This window comes from Perognathus longimembris, chromosome 2 (assembly GCF_023159225.1).
Source record: "Perognathus longimembris pacificus isolate PPM17 chromosome 2, ASM2315922v1, whole genome shotgun sequence".
NCBI classification, from domain to species: domain Eukaryota; kingdom Metazoa; phylum Chordata; class Mammalia; order Rodentia; family Heteromyidae; genus Perognathus; species Perognathus longimembris.
Window position 1 is genome coordinate 135,388,960 of NC_063162.1, and position 17,866 is coordinate 135,406,825.

Sequence of the window (17,866 nt, forward strand, 5' to 3'; positions counted from 1 at the left end):
TCCCTATGCTAACCCAGCTCCTGGTCTTTCTCCCTACAGGGAGCCCCCTGCAGTTCTATGTGGATGCCATCAATAGCCGCCACGTCAGTGCCTACGGACCAGGCCTGAGCCATGGCATGGTCAATAAGCCAGCTACCTTTACCATCGTCACCAAGGATGCTGGGGAAGGTGAGGAGAGCTTCAGGCAGGGGGGAATGGTGGGTGCCTGGCTGGGGGGGCAGGAGCAAGGGCAGGACCTCTGAACTCAAATCTACTTCTACTTAAAGGGGGTCTGTCACTGGCTGTGGAGGGCCCATCCAAGGCAGAGATCACCTGCAAGGACAACAAGGATGGTACCTGCACCGTGTCCTACCTGCCCACAGCACCTGGAGACTACAGCATCATTGTTCGTTTTGATGACAAGCACATCCCAGGAAGCCCCTTCACAGCCAAGATCACAGGTGCAGTGGACAGACAGCCTAACACACACACACACACACACACACACACACACACAATACCACATACAACCACATATATGTGTCACCACATATATGTGTCAGCCCAGCAAGTTTAGTGCACTCAGAGTACTTGAGGAGAAGCCCCCCAAGGAGGAGGAGGGCATCTCTGCAAAATGGAAGGAACACCCTTCTCCAGAGTAGGCAAGAAACATTCAGCCATGCTTTAAAAGACATGACCTGGGAAGTGGAGGTGTAGCTTCACTGGTAGAGTACCAGCTACAAAAAGCCAAGCAAGAGTATGAGGCCCTAACTTCAAGTTCCAGTACTGACACATGTGCACACGCATGAGCAAGTACACACACACACACACACACACACACACACACACACTGACCTCATTTCACCCGAAGCCCATTCCAGAGAGGCTAAAGCAATTGGGACGGAGCCTCGCAGCACACAAAGAATATGTGGTCTGGTCTGTTGTCTCATTTCTCTCACACTCAGGAATAGACAAAGTTCTGTGCAAGGATTCTGTCCACACCAGGTGGAAGCAACCACGGAAATTAGGATGTTGGGTCTTCCTGAGGTTGCTGACCACGGACACAAAAGGCAGCCTCTGCTCTCCCAGGCCTCGGCCTCTGCTTGGGTGTGGCCTCTGAGCTCTGCGGAGTCTAGCAGGGTCTAGACTCACCATCTGACCTCACAGCCCTCTGACGCCCCAACTGCCCCACAGGTGATGACTCCATGAGAACCTCGCAGCTGAATGTGGGCACTTCCACCGATGTGTCGCTGAAGATCACCGAAAGTGACCTGAGCCAGCTGACGGCCAGCATCCGTGCCCCCTCGGGCAATGAGGAGCCCTGTCTGCTGAAGCGGCTGCCTAACCGGCACATTGGTGAGTGTGGCGCCTCACAGTGCATCGTGGGAGGGAGCACCCCAGGGGCACCCTGCCTGATGACTCTCCTCTCCACAGGGATCTCCTTCACCCCCAAGGAGGTTGGGGAACACGTGGTGAGCGTGCGTAAAAGTGGCAAGCACGTCACCAACAGCCCCTTCAAGATCTTGGTGGGGCCATCAGAGATCGGGGATGCCAGCAAAGTTCGAGTCTGGGGCAAGGGCCTTTCTGAAGGCCACACCTTCCAGGTGGCAGAGTTCATCGTGGACACTCGGAATGCAGGTACTTTAGAGATCCCCACGCCAGCTGTGACTATGAGTATTCAGTCTGTCTTTCCTACCTAGCACCTCCCTCTTCACCTCTTCAGCCATTCCTTTCTCCCTGGACTTTCTTTCTTTTTTTTTTTTTTTGTCAGTCCTGAGGCTTGAGACTCGGGGCCTGAGCACTGTCCCTGGCTTCTTTTTTTGCTCAAGGCTAGCACTCTACCACTTGAGCCACAGCGCCACTTCTGGTTTTTTCTATATATGTGGTGCTGAGGAATCGAACCCAGGGCTTCATGTATGCAAGGCAAGCACTCTACCACTAGGCCATATGCCCAGCTCCTCTCCCTGGACTTTCTGACCCCTGTTGGGATTAACAGTCTGGAGACTACCTGGGGCAAGTGAATAGCCCATTGGTTCTCCTACTTTTTAAAGTTTGTATTTATTTATTTTTATTTTGGGCTTGAACTCAAGGCTTCAACCTCTCCCTTAGCTCTTTTGCTCAAGGCTCACTCTCCCACTTGAGCCTCTACTTCCAGCCTTTTGCTGGATAATTGGAAATAAAAGTCTAACACACTTTTTCTGCCCGAGCTGGCTTCAAATCACAATTTCCAGATCTCAGCTTCCTGAGTAGCTAGGATTACAGGTGTGTGCCATTACTGCGTGACTTCTCTTACTTTTAAAAGAAACCTCAGCCATTTTGACCTTTTTAAAATTTTTCTTCACTCACTGCAACCCAAGGAGACCAGCTTATTCTAGATCATTCCCTGGTGGGTCTTGGGAACAATGCCTAGCCCACTGTCCGTCCCCCACGGTACCACTTTCCTTTCTAGGTGAACACTGTAGTTTGGGAACTGGTGGCCTGGGGGGGGCGGGTGTCAGTGACATGTGAGTGTCCCTAGGTTGAGGGAGATGTGACCCACACTTTCCCTCTCAGGTTATGGGGGCCTAGGGTTGAGTATTGAAGGCCCTAGCAAAGTGGACATCAACTGTGAGGACATGGAGGATGGCACGTGTAAAGTCACCTACTGCCCCACGGAGCCTGGCACCTACATCATCAACATCAAGTTTGCTGACAAGCATGTGCCTGGTAAGGCTGGGCTAAGGCTGGGCGTGGGAACAGGGCAGAGCCTGGGAGGCAGGTGATCTCCTGACCCGCCCTCTGCTCTCCCTCCCCCCTCCCAGGAAGCCCCTTCACCGTGAAGGTGACAGGTGAGGGCCGCATGAAGGAAAGCATCACCCGCCGTAGGCAGGCACCCTCCATTGCCACCATCGGTAGCACCTGTGACCTCAACCTCAAGATCCCAGGTAGAGCCAGGAAGGGTGGGGAAGAGCCAGCCCAGGGGGTGGGACTGTGAGGATGTAGGGATGTGCCCTCAGGGCCTTTGTCCTGCTTGCTCACCCCCTCAACTTCTCTCCCTCTGCCTCCTGGCACCCCACAGGGAACTGGTTCCAGATGGTGTCTGCCCAGGAGCGGCTGACACGCACCTTCACACGCAGCAGCCACACATACACCCGCACCGAGAGGACGGAGATCAGCAAGACTCGGGGTGGGGAGACCAAACGCGAGGTGCGCGTGGAGGAGTCCACCCAGGTTGGCGGGGACCCCTTCCCTGCTGTTTTCGGGGACTTCCTGGGCCGGGAGCGCCTGGGCTCCTTCGGCAGCATCACTCGGCAGCAGGAGGGTAAGTAGAGAGCACTGGGCTGGGCCTGAGTCCCCCCACAGGGCGGCCGGGGCCTCCCCTCCTGCCTCAGAATTCGAGGCTGAAATCAGCAGGCCCCAACCCTGGCAGACTCAGCCCAAGTGGCTCGGGCTGGCCTGAGGCAGGGAGAAGGAGTCACAGGTTTGGCCCATTGTCCTGACAGCATCCCCCTCTCCAGGTGAGGCCAGCTCTCAGGACATGACCGCACAGGTGACCAGCCCATCAGGCAAGACAGAAGCTGCGGAGATCGTGGAAGGAGAGGACAGCGCATACAGTGTGCGCTTTGTGCCCCAGGAGATGGGGCCCCACACCGTCGCTGTCAAGTACCGTGGCCAGCACGTACCTGGCAGCCCCTTCCAGTTCACTGTGGGGCCACTGGGTGAAGGGGGTGCCCACAAAGTGAGGGCTGGAGGCACAGGCCTGGAGCGAGGTGTGGCTGGCATGCCAGGTAAGAGGGGAGGAGAAGGTGGGGAGAGAGGTGGGGTCAGGGCAGCCTGTGTGAGGGGTGAGGGTGCTCCAATGCCACCCTGCTTCCCTGTATCTAGCTGAGTTCAGCATCTGGACCCGAGAAGCAGGTGCCGGGGGTCTGTCCATTGCTGTGGAGGGTCCCAGCAAGGCCGAGATTGCATTTGAGGACCGCAAAGATGGCTCCTGTGGTGTCTCCTATGTTGTGCAGGAGCCAGGTAGGTGCCCTTGCTGGAGGTGGGGCTGAGCCAACCCCACCTTCCAGACTGGGTTTCTGCTCACCAGTCAGGCAGAAGATCCCTAGTCACCCCTCCCCAGCCCTGCTCCTCGTCTGGCCCATCTCCCTCCCCACCCCCGTGGGACTCCATCCTGGGAAGGACGTGGGCGAGGGTGGCTCAGCCCCACCGCTCCTCATCCTGGGGAAGACGCTAACCAGCCTCGCTCTGCAGGTGACTATGAAGTGTCCATCAAGTTCAACGATGAGCACATCCCCGACAGCCCATTTGTGGTCCCGGTGGCCTCCCTCTCGGATGACGCTCGCCGGCTGACAGTCACCAGTCTCCAGGTGTGTGCTCGGTTTGGTCTCCTTGTCCTTCCTGCTGCCTACCATTTCTTACTACCGAGTGTGTTCCACTTCCTCCCCAAAGGGCTAATGACTTAGGAGAGTGGAAATACCAAATCGGTATAGAACTGGTAAGCTGGCTGTAGAGAGGGGCTCCTACATAGGCACGCAGCCACCAGGCTTGAGCTATGCCTCCTCCAACCACTCTGCTTCCTCCTGCGGTAACTTCTAGAAAGATGACGACTTCCAGCTATCATTTGAGTATGTGTCACACAGACAAGCCATGTGTTCAGGGGACATACTGTCAAAAAGCTTGTTAAATAAAGGGCAGGGAGAAGACCTTGCCCCTGTCCCCTTCTAGGTGTCCCAAGTACAGTTGTCAGTCTACAGAGGTCCCTCCAGTGACTCCCACTATAGAAAGGGGTTCCACTTCCTTCCCATGCCCACTTCCTCCTCTTCCAGACTCCTTGTGCTCACTTCAACCCTTCTCATTGGGCCACCATCTTGGGTTAAGTGCTCCCAGGCCAGTCTGATATACTCAGGTTTCCATACCTGAGCTCCAGGAAGCTCAGTCCACAAGCACTGCCAAACTCCTGCATCTGTCACAAAGCCTGCTTTACGTAATGTCTGGCCTCTGCTTCCTCAGCCAGGACAGGGGCTCATCAACCCTCATCCCCTTCAGTACCCGGCATGGCTGGTACAATACCGACATCTTAGCAGGTGGATGCAGGAAGTCACAGGCCAGCCCAGGCCTCCTACCCCCTGAAAGCTGCTCTGACAGGCAGGGGTCAGGCCTGGGGACAGTGAGAGAGCAGCACTGGGCTGAAGAGATGACCACTCCAGTCCCAGCCTCCTCAAACTCTACACATTTCCCATGGCCTTTGCAGGAGACAGGGCTCAAGGTGAACCAGCCAGCGTCCTTTGCGGTGCAGCTGAACGGAGCTCGGGGCGTGATTGATGCTAGGGTGCACACGCCCTCAGGAGCCGTGGAGGAGTGCTATGTCTCTGAGCTGGACAGTGGTGAGCTGGCCCTGCCCCTGCCATCCCCTGCCAGGCAAGAACCAACTGGAGAGGGGTGGAAGATAGTAGCTAACCATATTCCTACTCTCTCACCCACAGACAAACATACCATCCGATTCATCCCCCATGAGAATGGCGTCCACTCTATCGATGTCAAGTTCAATGGTGCCCATATCCCAGGAAGCCCTTTCAAAATACGTGTTGGGGAACAGAGCCAGGCTGGGGACCCAGGCTTGGTGTCAGCCTATGGCCCTGGGCTCGAGGGAGGCACCACTGGTAAGTGCCTGGAATTAAGGAGCAGGGGTGGATGTGTGGGATGTTCAGGTATTCTCAGTACCGCTTTGCCCCAGAGGCAGAGACCCAGCTCTCTGAGGCCCAAGGTCTTTGCAGAGCTTCCGTAGCAGGGAGGGGGGCGGCTGCATCTCTTTCTGCCTTTATCCTCGCTCCCTCTGACCCCCAGGTGTGTCATCGGAGTTCATCGTAAACACCCTGAATGCCGGCTCAGGGGCCTTGTCTGTCACCATTGATGGTCCCTCCAAGGTGCAGCTGGACTGTCGGGAGTGTCCTGAGGGTCACGTGGTCACTTATACTCCCATGGCTCCTGGCAACTACCTCATTGCCATCAAGTACGGTGGCCCCCAGCACATTGTAGGCAGTCCTTTCAAAGCCAAGGTTACAGGTGAGTGCCCTAAAGTGGATGGCTCCAAGTGGCCATTCACATCTGGTTTTATTCTGCCTCCAAACATCATGGTCCAATTACGAGGAACGTAGGTGGGCCTGGCTTTATGCAGAATTCCATTCTGTGAACTCGTGCATAATCCAACTTATCCCTTTTTGATTAATCTTTTTTTGTTTTGTTTTGTTTTCCTGTGCTAGTACTGGGGCTTGAACTCATGGCATTTCACTCAAGTCTGGTACTTTATCACTTGAGCCATAGCTCTGCTTCTGGCTTTGTGCTAGTTAATTGGAAAAAAAGATTCTCATAGACCTTCCTGCCTGGGCTGGCTTTGAACCGTAATCCTCAGATCTCTGCCGCCTGAGGGGCTAGGATTATAGGTGTCAGCCACCAGCATGCTTATGTGTTTCTTTTTAAAGCAAAACTCTTGCCCTGTGAGTTAACTTCAGTTCCAGCAGAGACCACTGTGTGGGGATAGGCAGGAACTGGAGCTGGCAGTGCAGACATCTGCTGGGAAAGGCTGGGCTCCTCAAAGGTCACAGCTAAGGACAGGGAGGGGGAGTCACACAACACAGGCACTGTAGCCCCAAAAGTCCGTAAGTGTGCATTGGGGGCCCACGACCTAGGGAAGGGCAGGAATGCCCTCTGACTGGGATCACCACCATCCTTTCTGCCCCTTAGGTCCCAGGCTGTCTGGAGGCCATAGCCTTCACGAAACATCCACGGTTCTGGTGGAGACTGTGACCAAGTCCTCCTCCAGCCGGGGCTCCAGCTACAGCTCCATCCCCAAGTTCTCCTCCGATGCCAGCAAGGTGGTGACGCGAGGCCCCGGGCTATCCCAGGCCTTTGTGGGTCAGAAGAACTCCTTCACTGTGGACTGCAGCAAAGCAGGCAAGTTCAAAGGGAGAGAGGGCTGCCGGGGAGAGGGGGGCTGAGGGGAGGGGGGAGCAGGGAGTGGGGGACAGGGTGTGGCCTGAGGAACAGATGTGAGCCTGCCCCTCTTCGCCTCCCTCTCCAGGCACCAACATGATGATGGTGGGTGTGCACGGGCCCAAGACCCCCTGTGAGGAGGTATATGTGAAGCACATGGGGAACCGTGTGTACAATGTCACCTACACTGTCAAGGAGAAAGGGGACTATATCCTCATTGTCAAGTGGGGTGACGAAAGTGTCCCCGGAAGCCCTTTCAAAGTCAATGTGCCCTGAATTCCAGAAGTGCCTCCCCCAGCCTCAGCCCCTACCTTGGCCAAACACACACACACACACACACACACACACACACACACGCCACACCCAGATGCACACTTGCAGAACCAGACGCTACAAACACCTGCCTTGGGTGTGCTGTGAATGGCACGCCCTCCCACCTCCCTGTGCCCCTGCGTGGAGAGCCTCTGTCTCAGAGCAGGGCTTCTCTCCTAAAAGGGGCACAAGGACAGATGACTGGAGCCAGACTCTGCAGAGTACAATGGGCTGGGGGCCCAGGGAAGCCCCATGTTCTCCAATGGGGCTGAGGCCAGTGAGGTAGCATTGTGTTGTGGTTGGGGGGGGGATTGATTTGTGAGAGAGGTTGCCCACAAACCTCTTGCCCCTGAGGACTGTCATTGGCCCCTTCGGTGGCCACAGCCCAGTGCGTTAAAGACTTGGACAAGGAAGCACAACTGAGAAGAAAACAGACCCAGATCAAGCGGCACATGGAACTTCCTGAGCCCCATGTATTCCGTCCAAGCCCGGCTTCCTGGGGGACTGATTTCTCTTTCCTCTCTCTCTCTCTCTTTCTTTTTCAATCTCCCTCTCTCTCTTTTTTTATTTACTGTTGCACAGCTCTGCCCCATGGGGGCCTTTTTTACACACTGCGAGGCCCAGCTTTCTGGGGGGCTTTTGCACATGTTATGCGGCTGAGGAGCCGCCCAAGTGGAAAACTCCAAATAAAGTATGGCTGTCGCGGAGGCTTGGCTGTTCTGTGTGGGTGTGTTCTCTTGCTGATGACACGAAATCAGGGCTTGGGAGGGACAGAGGAAGGGTAGCTGCTCCTAGGAGGCCTGACCCAGACTGAAGGGTAGGGCCTGGAGAAGAAATGAGGTCTAGGATGTTGGCAGGAAACTTGAAAAATGAGGGTAGGGTGGAGATCAATCTAAAGTGAGTTGGAAGATTGGTGGGTGGTAGCAGGGAGTGGACTATTCTGGAAAGCTAGCTGCACTAGGACTACTGGAAGGCCAGTTTCCCCATGGCTCACACTTCAGATTAGGACCTTATAACAGTGAGCACCAATTCAAATAGGAATGATCCATATCCAGGTGGCAGGTAGGACCATATGTACCCCAAAACTTCACTCTGGGGTCTGGGTCAAACCTGGGCCTATGGCTTCTCCACCTCTAAGCCTCACTTGGATAAGTTTCCTCCTGGACTCCTTCTACCATTGTCTGACGTAATCTGACCTTGGCTGGCTCCACTGTTGCAGCTCAAGGGGGGTCCCACAAAGGGGTCCCTGAGAGGTCTAATGTAGATATGAATCAGTATGGGAATGAGCAACTGAGTTGCAGAACAGGGCAAGACATTTCCTCAGTAGGATCAGAAGCAATACACCTGTCCTTGGACACTTGGTGGTAGTGCTACCAGACAAGACCCAAATCACAAGTGGTTCCAGCTCATTAGGAAAAGGGAAGAGAAAGGAAGGAAACAGGCCAGACTCAGTCTTCCACAAGTGAGGACTGTTTATTGATATAGAACAGTGAGGGACACAGTCTTCCTGTGGGCTTGGAGATGGGGGAAGGGGAGGCTGGGTTGGAGTCAAGGGTTTTATAGGCTCTGAGCAAGGAGACAGGGATTACATGAGTTTAGAATATAGGGTGGTGACTGCAGGTGCAGGCAGAGAATAGAGTATGTATTCCCTTATCCAAGGTCTCACACTTTTAATGTTCAGACATCTCTACACCTGTCTTGCCCAGACAGTCTGACCTTTACAGGATACAGTTTTTAGTCTTCCAGCCTCTTAACCCTTTCCTGGCCTCACAGCTTGGCCTCAGAGCCTTATAGACTAGGTCCACAATGGAATGTTTAGAGCCAGGCTCAGGCCCCACTGCTGTGTCAGGCAGTCTGCACATATCTTTCGTGGGTTGCCTGGTATTGGTATGCTCCTGGGAAAACAGGGTGGGGGTCAATCCTTCGCTAACCCTGATCCTCTTCCGCTCTTGGCTCTGTGGCCTGTCTGCTTCCTCAGTCCTCACCTAGGAGGAGGTACTGCCCCCAACTTTTCTCTGGGTCTACCCCCTAAAACCTTTCCAGAGCTTCTCTTTATCACATGTCCGCCTTTCCCCTGAGATGTCTTACCTTCCCCTGAGCCCTGCAGGAAGCTCTTAAAGACAGAATCATTTTATGAGGCTTATGTCCTCAATCTCAGAGTAGCTACATTTGATAAATGATGATCGAATAAAGGAGTAATGGCAAAAAGTGGCACTGTCCCAGCTCCTTATTTCACCTGACAAACCCATTAAAAGTGAATTCATTCCGTTGTGTACCCAACCACCTGTGACCACTGAGGACCTGTGTGTGCCAGAGACTGGACTAAGTGCCCCTACACCTGCCCCATCCCTCCCCATTCTCTGCCTGTGGTCAACACCAGGGGGCCTGTTTGTCGAAAGGGAAGAGTGGTTCTGTCCTCTCTGACCTGATCAAGAAATGCTGCTCCTCTGCATCTAGCTATACAGGCCAGATGCTTACATTTCCTGATGCCTCTCTCTTCCCTCCCCTAACACCTATAATCAAAAAGTCACTAGTATGCAGTATGTCTCTAAGTATGACTCAACTCCATGACTCCATCTGTTCCACATCCCCCATTATCACTACCTGAATCCCAGCTACCATCACCTCCCACTACAATGTCCCCCCAGTTTGGTTTCTCCTTTTCTGGTCTTTCCCTCTGCAAGCTGCACTGTTACAGTGAAGGTTCTAAAGCATAAATCTGTCAGCATCACCCTCTTATTATAATCAGAAACCTTCTGTGGCTTCAGGAGGCTTTGCCATCAAGAAACCCCAACTCCTTATGTTCTCTAGTCAAGCCCTCCTATGGCTGGCTCTCATTGTCTACCACACTTTGTTTCCTTTTCCATCCCTTCCCCATGCTGGTCCTTCAGGTCTCAACTTAGATGAGTAACCCTTAGGAGGAAGTGTTCTTCAAGAGTCCCTTCTGTCAGATTCTACCAAGTTAGCTTTTAGTCCTCACATTTCAGCAGCTTGTGTTCTTTTATTCCCAACTTAGGACTCAGGGCCTGAGCACTGTCCCTGGCTTCTTTTTGCTCAAGGCTAGCATCTACCTCTTGAGCCACAGGTTTTATTGTTTAAACAGAACATCAGAGACATGGCAGTATTAGTATGTTGACTCCCTGTATCTTTTTTTTGCCAGTCCTGGGGCTTGAACTCAGGGCCTGGGCACTGTCCCTGAGCTTCTTTTGCTCAAGGCTAGCATCTTTGTCTTTTCAATGGCTGGGCATAATGAGATATCAATGTCAGTTTAGAGCCAGCCTGGGGATACACAGTGAGACCTTATCTCAACAGAACCAACAACGAAACAAGACAAAAAAAACAATGAAAAACAAAAAAAAAAGCACCCCACATAGTGTGTTTTCTTCTCTAAGGTCTCAGAATCTAATAGCACTTGTTCCAAAATATGTCCTGACAGGTGTGGCACATACCTGTCATCCCAGCCCTTGGGAAGCGCAAGCGAGGAATTGCAAGTTGGAGGCCGACCTGAGCTGCATAGCGAGACCTTGTTCCAAAAACACCACAAAAGCTTCGTCCAACAAATGAACCAAGGAAGGAATAAATGAACTGCAGAACAACAGTGAGAGCCCGGCACCCGCACAGCCTTCTGGGAATCGTAGTTCTCTTGTTCGGCCTCTCGCTCTCTTTAAGGCGCAGGCGTACTTGGGTCGAGGCGCATTGCTGCTAATGCGCATGTCCAAAAGGTAGTAGCGGTAGTGCGCCTGTCTGAAGGGCGGGGCATCGGCGTCGCGCTGACGGGGCGGGGTTTCGGCGATTTCTGGGGCTCGGAGCTGAGCGCTACCTGCCTGGGGGAATGGCGGGGAGGGGTAAACTCATCGCGGTGATCGGGGACGAGGACACGGTGACTGGCTTCCTGCTGGGCGGCATAGGGGAGCTTAACAAGAACCGCCACCCTAATTTCCTGGTGGTGGAGAAGGATACCACCATCAATGAGATCGAAGACACCTTCCGGTACGGTGGCCTGCGAGGCCTGACTGGGCCCTCCTGCCTGGTGCGGGTGAGGGGAGAGGGTGGAGGTGCCTTGGGGACCGAGGTGTCAGACCCCCGCGGGGATGAGGACGCGGTCTTGGAAGTCCGTCCGCCCTCCTGGAGCGGAGGCGCCAGTTTCCCTTGGGTTTCGGTGGGATCCGAGCTGTGTCCGGTCCTCACATGATCCTGTGTCAGGGAAGAAGGGGAAGAGAGCTCGTGACCTGCGGTGTCGGGAGGCCTGGAGTCCGACGGTGGACTCGCCCAGCCTCAGCGCTGCCTCTGGGCCCCGTGATGGTCACCCGCAGAGCCGTCTACGGGGCCTTGCAATCTACTGGGTTCTTTTGCACCTTAAAGGAACCTTTCTGTATCTTTATCCCCCAAAGGCTCACCGTCGCCCCTAAGGAAGGGGTTAATCCCACTTACCAGCGAGAAAACAATGAGAAGAGACAGCTCGGATTTGAACCCAGTAGCAAGCAACCCTTTGTGCCTCTTTTAAGCTAGTACCCACTCTGCTTGTGTGATGCTCAGCCTGCTTTAAATTTCCCTTTATCTTGAACACAAGGGCCACCACATCTAGATTGTCTGGCTTTCTACTCAGATATTGTACTTTAAGCCACACTTCCTGCCTGGGGTTAAGGATAGTAGCTTTGAAGTGTGGGTGCAGGCATGCCCTTTCATCAAAAAGGTGTCTTGGTGACTAGAATTAAGATGACAGCCTCTTGTTGTTTACTTCACTCTCTTTCTGGGGCTTCTATGCCAAGTCTCAGAAATAAACTGCTCTCACTTGTTTTCCCTAAACAGCCCAACCCAGAGATGCTAGCTGAGACTGGTTCTCTGCCTGGGGTAGGATAGGCTCTGCCCTGGGCAGCTGCTATCCACTGATCTGTAAAGAGCCTGGTAAAGTGACCCAAGTTGTCTTGGAGAAGGACAAATTTACTTCAAGAACTTTCCAAGCCAGGCACTGGTGGCTCATGCCTGTAATTCCAGCTTCTCAGAAGGCTGAGATCTTAGGAATGTGGTCTGAAGCCAGCCTGCACAAGGAAGTCCATGAGGCTCTATCTCCAATTAACCATCAAAGAGCTGGAAGTGGAGGTATGACTCAAGTGGTAGAGTGCTAACCTTGAGTGAAAAAGCTAAGGGACAGCCTGTGCTCAAGTCCTGTTCAAGCCCCAGTATGGGTAAAAAAAAAAAAAAAGAAATTTGCATGTTTCCAACCAAAGTGGATCTTAGACCATCAAATCTAACCTATTCCAGTGCTCAATAGTTTTTAATGAGTAAGTAAATTAATGGATTGGGGGTGGTCACAGTGGCAGGTTCTATCTGTGGAAAGTATGATTCCACACTCCACACTCAGCATTACTGAGTTTCTTTTCTCATCATGTGTCTTTGCCTCATTTCTCCATCTCCACTCATCAGTCTAAACCTTGAGGAGTTCAGTGGTCTCATCAGCCTTATTTTGATTTTTTTTTTCTAGTGCTGGTCCTAGGGCTTGAACTCAGGGCCTGGGTGGTATCCCTGAGCCACAGCTCCACTTCTGGCTTTTTGGCAGTTAAGTGGAAAGAGGGACTGGCTTTGAACTGTGATCCTTAGATCTCAGCGTTCAGAGTAGCTAAGATTACAAGTGTGAGCTACCGACACCTAGCAACCTTAAAACACTGAATATCCGAAAAGTATGCGTGGGGGCTGGGGATGTGGCCTAGTGGCAAGAGTGCTTGCCTTGTATACATGAGGCCCTGGGTTCGATTCCCCAGCACCACATATACAGAAAATGGCCAGAAGTGGCACTGTGGCTCAAGTGGCAGAGTGCTAGCCTTGAGCAAAAAGAAGCCAGGGACAGTGCTCAGGCCCTGAGTTCAAGGACCAGGAAAGGCCCCCCCCCCCAAAAAAAAAAGTATGCGTGGAGAAGTCTCGTCTCAATCAGGTCTTTACACCTCAATGTCTTCCTCCCCTCCCTGTCAGTAACAGAAGGAAGATTATCTTTCTGGAATTTCTTTTGTTGTTATTGTTGTTTTGTTTTTTAATTAAAATGTTATTGACAAGGTGATGTACAGAGGTGGAATTTCTTTATACAGATACAAAGGGGCACCCATATATACTTTTTTTTTTTTCTGGTCCTGGGGCTTGAGCTCCAGGCCTGGGTGCCATCCTGAGCTTCTGTGCTCAAAGCTAGCACTCTACTGCTTGAGCCACAGCTCCATTTCTGGGTTTTTTTGGTGGTTAACTGGAGAGAAAAGTCTCATGGACTTGCCTGCCTGGGCTGGCTTTGAGTCATGATCTTCAGATCTCAGCTTCCTAAGTAGCTTGGGTTACAGGCCCAGCTTCATTCAAGGAAGATTAAAATGGACAGTTTAGAACAGCAGCTTTTCCCTTTGTCCTCCAGGCCCTCTGGGTCACTCATTCCCCTGCCCAACTTCCAGCGGGCTGCAGCAGCCCCTGGGCCATCCTGGACTTGTGTGTGGTCTCCCCCAACAGGCAGTTTCTCAACCGCGACGACATCGGCATCATCCTCATCAACCAGTACATTGCAGAAATGGTGCGGCATGCCCTGGACGCCCACCAGCGCTCCATTCCGGCCGTGCTAGAGATTCCCTCCAAGGAGCACCCCTATGACGCGGCCAAAGACTCCATCCTGCGCAGGGCCAAGGGCATGTTCACTGCTGAAGACCTGCGCTAGGGAACCCCTCGGCCCCTCATCCCTTACCACTTCTCTCCTGGCTTGCCATGGAAGTTTCAAGCCCCTGCCTGGTTTCCAATTCCCACCCCTTCCCGCTCCACTGAGAAGGCTAGGGGAGGTACTTCTATATGATGGTGTGTTACCATTAAAATCTAGTTTGGTTAGGGGACAGGAAACCCATCTTCTCTCTCCACTACCTCTGTTCCATACTGTTACAGTGTCACTGTTGATATTAAAATAATACTCTTGCTTCTGTCCAAATGGGCTGATTGCTTGAAAAGACACATAGGGCATAAGGCTGTTGGGGAATAATAGACTGGAATGGATGGAATCATTTCTGCCAAAGAGCCAGGCAGAGGGAAGAGTTAGGCTAGGTGGCCATAACTCAAGGACTGGCCATATGACTGGTCCCTGACTTCCCTACCTCAGTCTGTATGGGGTACGGACTGGTATGCTGCCCACCCCCCCCCCCCCCCGCCACCCCTCCAGAACCAAAGCAGAAAGCCCAGGAAAGCTAGGAACCTGTCATTCTAGATGGAACCTTGTTTCTGCCAGAGGCTGGAGGATGAAGGCATTTGAGCAGTGGACTCTGACCCCAGGCTACCTCAGGAGGTGAAGTGTGCTAAAGGTGGGACTCTGGCCCTGTGTGAGGTGAAGCTTGGTTGCCAGGTGACTGCCCAGGGTGGCCACCCACTGTTGGGAGGACTGCCTGCTGTGCTCATCCCTCAGCCGTAGCCACCCCTGGTTCTGCCCCTTGCCTTGCCACCATGGCGCGGCAGCTCAATATGGATACCATGCGGCAGAATTTCTGGAAGGAGGAATATCTAAGGGAGATGATGTTACGCTGTGAATGGCACCGCAAGTATGGGTCATTACTGAAGGCCAAGCAGAAGGCTAAGGCTGCAGCCCGCCTGCCCCTCAAACTGCCTACCCTGCAGCCCAAGACCCCACTCTCAGCCCCATCTGTCCCCAAAGCAAGCCCTGCCAAGGCCCCCAGTCCTGTCCCAGAGGCTCTTCCTGAATCAGAAATGTACCCTGTAGAGCCTGCCATCCGGGCCCTGCTGTATGAAGGAATCTCCCACGACTTCCAAGGCCGCTACCGCTACCTCAACACCCGGAAACTGGACATTCCAGAGAAGCGCTACTTGTTCCCCATCACCAGCAACTTCACATATGGCTGGCAGCTGGGTGAGCCCCCACTTCCCCCAAACTAGTCACCTTACAAACATGCACCAGGGAAGGGCACGTCCCTCAGACTAGGGAGTGATGGCAGGAGGTGAGGCAAGGGGCCGAGTGTCAGGAAAGGTCTTTCTGAGCCCCTGGGGGCTGAGCTAAAGGGCAGGGGGAGGAGCCTAGATTTTATTCTAGTTCAAAGGGAAACCAATGGAGGGTTTTAAGCAGGTGAGTGACCCTGAGTTCCCTTTGTGTGAGTGTGTCTGCATGCCAGTACTGGGGCTTGAACTCAGATCCTGGGTCCCTTAGCTTTAGCGTTCTCTGCTCAATACTAGCACGCTACCACTTGGCCCACAGCTGCCAGCAGATGCAGAATCTGGCAGGTGAATTAGGTATCTGTTTATCCTGGCAAGACAGAGGGTCATTCCAACTAGAAGAATTAGCAGTGGGGCTGAGACAGTTTGAATGCTTTGAGGGAAGACTCCATGGAACTTTCTGAACGTGAGCAAGAGAGAAACCACTGAATGGCAACACCTAGATATTGAGCCTAGCTGGACAGGGTAGGTTGAGGAAGGATGGGGGCTAGCGGGCATAGGAAGAGACTTGCCATGCCATGGTAGACTAATGGTGTTACATGTGGAAGTCTGGACCTCCAGAGTGAGGTCAGAGTTCAGAACACAAATTCAGGAACCACTTGAGTATCAGTGCTGTTGACAAGCAGAGACTGGGCCGGGGTCAAAGGTCAAGTACTATAACCACCAAGTCCCCAAAAGGAAACAAAACACCTAATGCTGAGGTTGAAAGAAGTCACCCAGGGAGCTCATATTGCTGGAATCTAACCCTGGGGGGAGGCAGGAAGGTGGAGCCTGAGCCTCCTGTGGTGTTGGTGAGGAAGGCTGGTCTGTCTCCTGTGAGTTGGGGGGAGACAGCTCTGTCAGTGGATTTCTCTATGAAGAGTGAAGATGAGGAAATGGAAAGTGATAGTGATTTGGGAGATGCCGAGTGTCCTTTGGGCGTCTCATGAATTTCATGGAGACTGCTCAGAAGTCTCCAGCTGCTTGAGTGCTTTAGCAAAAAAAGGTGGGTTGCTGGGGATCAGCAAGGTTAATGGTTTACCCAGAAAGCTCCCTCGTTTTCCTCAGAGCCCTTAGGAGGGAGTAAGGGAAGAGCTTTTCAGCAAAAGGGGAAGGTGAGGCCTGAGAGGAGCAGAGGTAGAAACGCAGTCTGCAGGCTGGGAATGTGGCTTAGCGGTAGAGTGCTTGCCGACCATGCATGAAGCCCTGGGTTTGATTCCTCAGCACCACATAAACAGAAAAAGCCAGAAGTGGTGCTGTGGCTCAAGTGGTAGAGTGCTAGCCTTGAGCAGAAAGAAGCCAGGGACAGTACTCAGGCCCTGAGTCCAAGCCCCAGGACTGGCAAAAGAAAGAAAAGCAGTCTGTCCTTGAGACTAGTAGAGTTGCAATCCCCGTCCCCCCCCCCCCATCCTACCAGAAAATCCTGAAACATGCTGACAGTGGAAGCCCATTGGGGGGCCACTGCCACCACTGCTTTCCCAGGTGTCCAGCCTGTATTTTCCTGTAGCCCCAAGTATTCAGAATCACGTTTTATTTCTTCACACAAAGTAGGCACACCAGCAGAATCACGGGGCCAAGCCCACTATCACTCTGTGCCCTGAGTCCCCCTCAGAAACCCATTCCTGGCCTCTGATATCTTTTCCCAGGCTCTCCAGCCAGGCAAGGAATGATCTCCTGCAAGATGTGCCAGATCGAGTCATTCTTCCGCAAGAATGGGGCTTTTGCACTGCTCGACCCCCGGGACCTGGCCTTCTGACATGGGCCAAACATGGGCTTAGAGTGAGGGAAGAGGAAATGACTGGCCTCCTGGTGGAGGGGAACTGTGGTGTCTGTCTGTCTTTGCTCCCAGCCCCGAGGCTGCATTGTGGCCCTTCTGAAACTGCGTAGGACCTGGGGGGGTCGCCCTCTTGCATTTTCATGAATTCCCTTCCCCTTAAATATCTCTGGGGACCCAGCAATGGCCAGATGGGGCTGGAAAGGGTGGGCGCGCTTCTCCAGGCTCAGGCTTCTCAGCACCAGAGGACAGCAGTTCCTGAAAAGTCTGGGTATTCCTGAGGAGAGAATGACCTGTCATCCAAATGCCAGTGAAAAGGGGCCCTTCCCAGCCTCCCCTCCTCCCCCCAAGGTCCCTGCCCACCCATACCTGGCCCCCAGGGCCCGCAGCCGGCGGGTTTTCTCCAGGCGCGCTTGGTGCAGCTGCTCCCGCAGGGCGCGCCGCCTCCCGGCCGCGTCCTCCTGAGTGCACAGACCGAGTCCGGGGCGGGGCGATCGATCGCGTGCAAGCCCCCACCCCCCATCCCGCACCGGCCCCACCTTGGGCAGCCCCAGCGCTTGCCTGTGGCGGGAGCTGAGCCAAGCTTGGAAGGCCCAGCGGGTGAACCCGACGATGGCGGTTCCCGGCGATGCGGAGCCGTTCCAGAACCTGGGGAGGAGGCAGTCAGCCCGGCTCCGCCTCGGCTTGCCGCCTGCCCACCCCACTGCCCAAGGGTCGTTCGCCGATCCCTCGCTGGCCCCGCGTGGACTCGCACCCGGAGCCGCTGCCTCTCGCGTTCTTGCCGGTGCCGCCGCCAGGCCGCGCCCTGCAGCTCCAGCAGCCGCTGCAGCGCCGTCTCCGTCAGCGCCGCCCGAGCCTCCTCTGCGGGCGCCGGCCGTGCGGCCTTCCAGGCCTTGGGGT

At 53.9% G+C, this 17,866-nt stretch overlaps 3 protein-coding genes across 4 annotated transcripts in view; all 3 read left to right on the top strand.

Annotated features, from left to right (window-relative positions):
- The window catches only part of Flnc (filamin C), a 29,735-nt gene extending 21,764 nt beyond the window's left edge, over positions 1–7,971 (top strand). For both annotated transcript variants that reach the window (XM_048340184.1, XM_048340185.1), the window contains 15 exons: positions 40–168; positions 267–440; positions 1,174–1,335; positions 1,414–1,617; positions 2,533–2,685; positions 2,781–2,903; positions 3,038–3,280; positions 3,477–3,746; positions 3,844–3,981; positions 4,213–4,328; positions 5,213–5,345; positions 5,445–5,621; positions 5,806–6,024; positions 6,703–6,912; positions 7,040–7,971. In XM_048340184.1, coding sequence (XP_048196141.1) covers positions 40–168; positions 267–440; positions 1,174–1,335; positions 1,414–1,617; positions 2,533–2,685; positions 2,781–2,903; positions 3,038–3,280; positions 3,477–3,746; positions 3,844–3,981; positions 4,213–4,328; positions 5,213–5,345; positions 5,445–5,621; positions 5,806–6,024; positions 6,703–6,912; positions 7,040–7,227 — 2,639 coding nt within the window. In that variant the 3' untranslated portion in view covers positions 7,228–7,971. The remainder of the gene's footprint in view (positions 1–39; positions 169–266; positions 441–1,173; positions 1,336–1,413; positions 1,618–2,532; positions 2,686–2,780; positions 2,904–3,037; positions 3,281–3,476; positions 3,747–3,843; positions 3,982–4,212; positions 4,329–5,212; positions 5,346–5,444; positions 5,622–5,805; positions 6,025–6,702; positions 6,913–7,039) is intronic.
- Positions 7,972–11,052: 3,081 nt separating this feature from the next.
- Atp6v1f (ATPase H+ transporting V1 subunit F) lies at positions 11,053–14,206 on the top strand. Its single transcript, XM_048340189.1, has 2 exons — positions 11,053–11,253; positions 13,744–14,206. The coding sequence occupies exons 1-2, from the start codon at positions 11,096–11,098 to the stop codon at positions 13,943–13,945; spliced, it is 360 nt and encodes a 119-aa protein (XP_048196146.1). The 5' UTR covers positions 11,053–11,095; the 3' UTR covers positions 13,946–14,206.
- A 132-nt stretch (positions 14,207–14,338) lies between these two features.
- Atp6v1fnb (ATP6V1F neighbor) lies at positions 14,339–16,966 on the top strand. Its single transcript, XM_048340187.1, has 2 exons — positions 14,339–15,133; positions 16,839–16,966. Exons 1-2 carry the CDS (start codon positions 14,713–14,715, stop codon positions 16,946–16,948), a joined length of 531 nt encoding a protein of 176 aa, XP_048196144.1. The 5' UTR covers positions 14,339–14,712; the 3' UTR covers positions 16,949–16,966.
- The last annotated feature ends 900 nt before the right edge of the window (positions 16,967–17,866 follow it).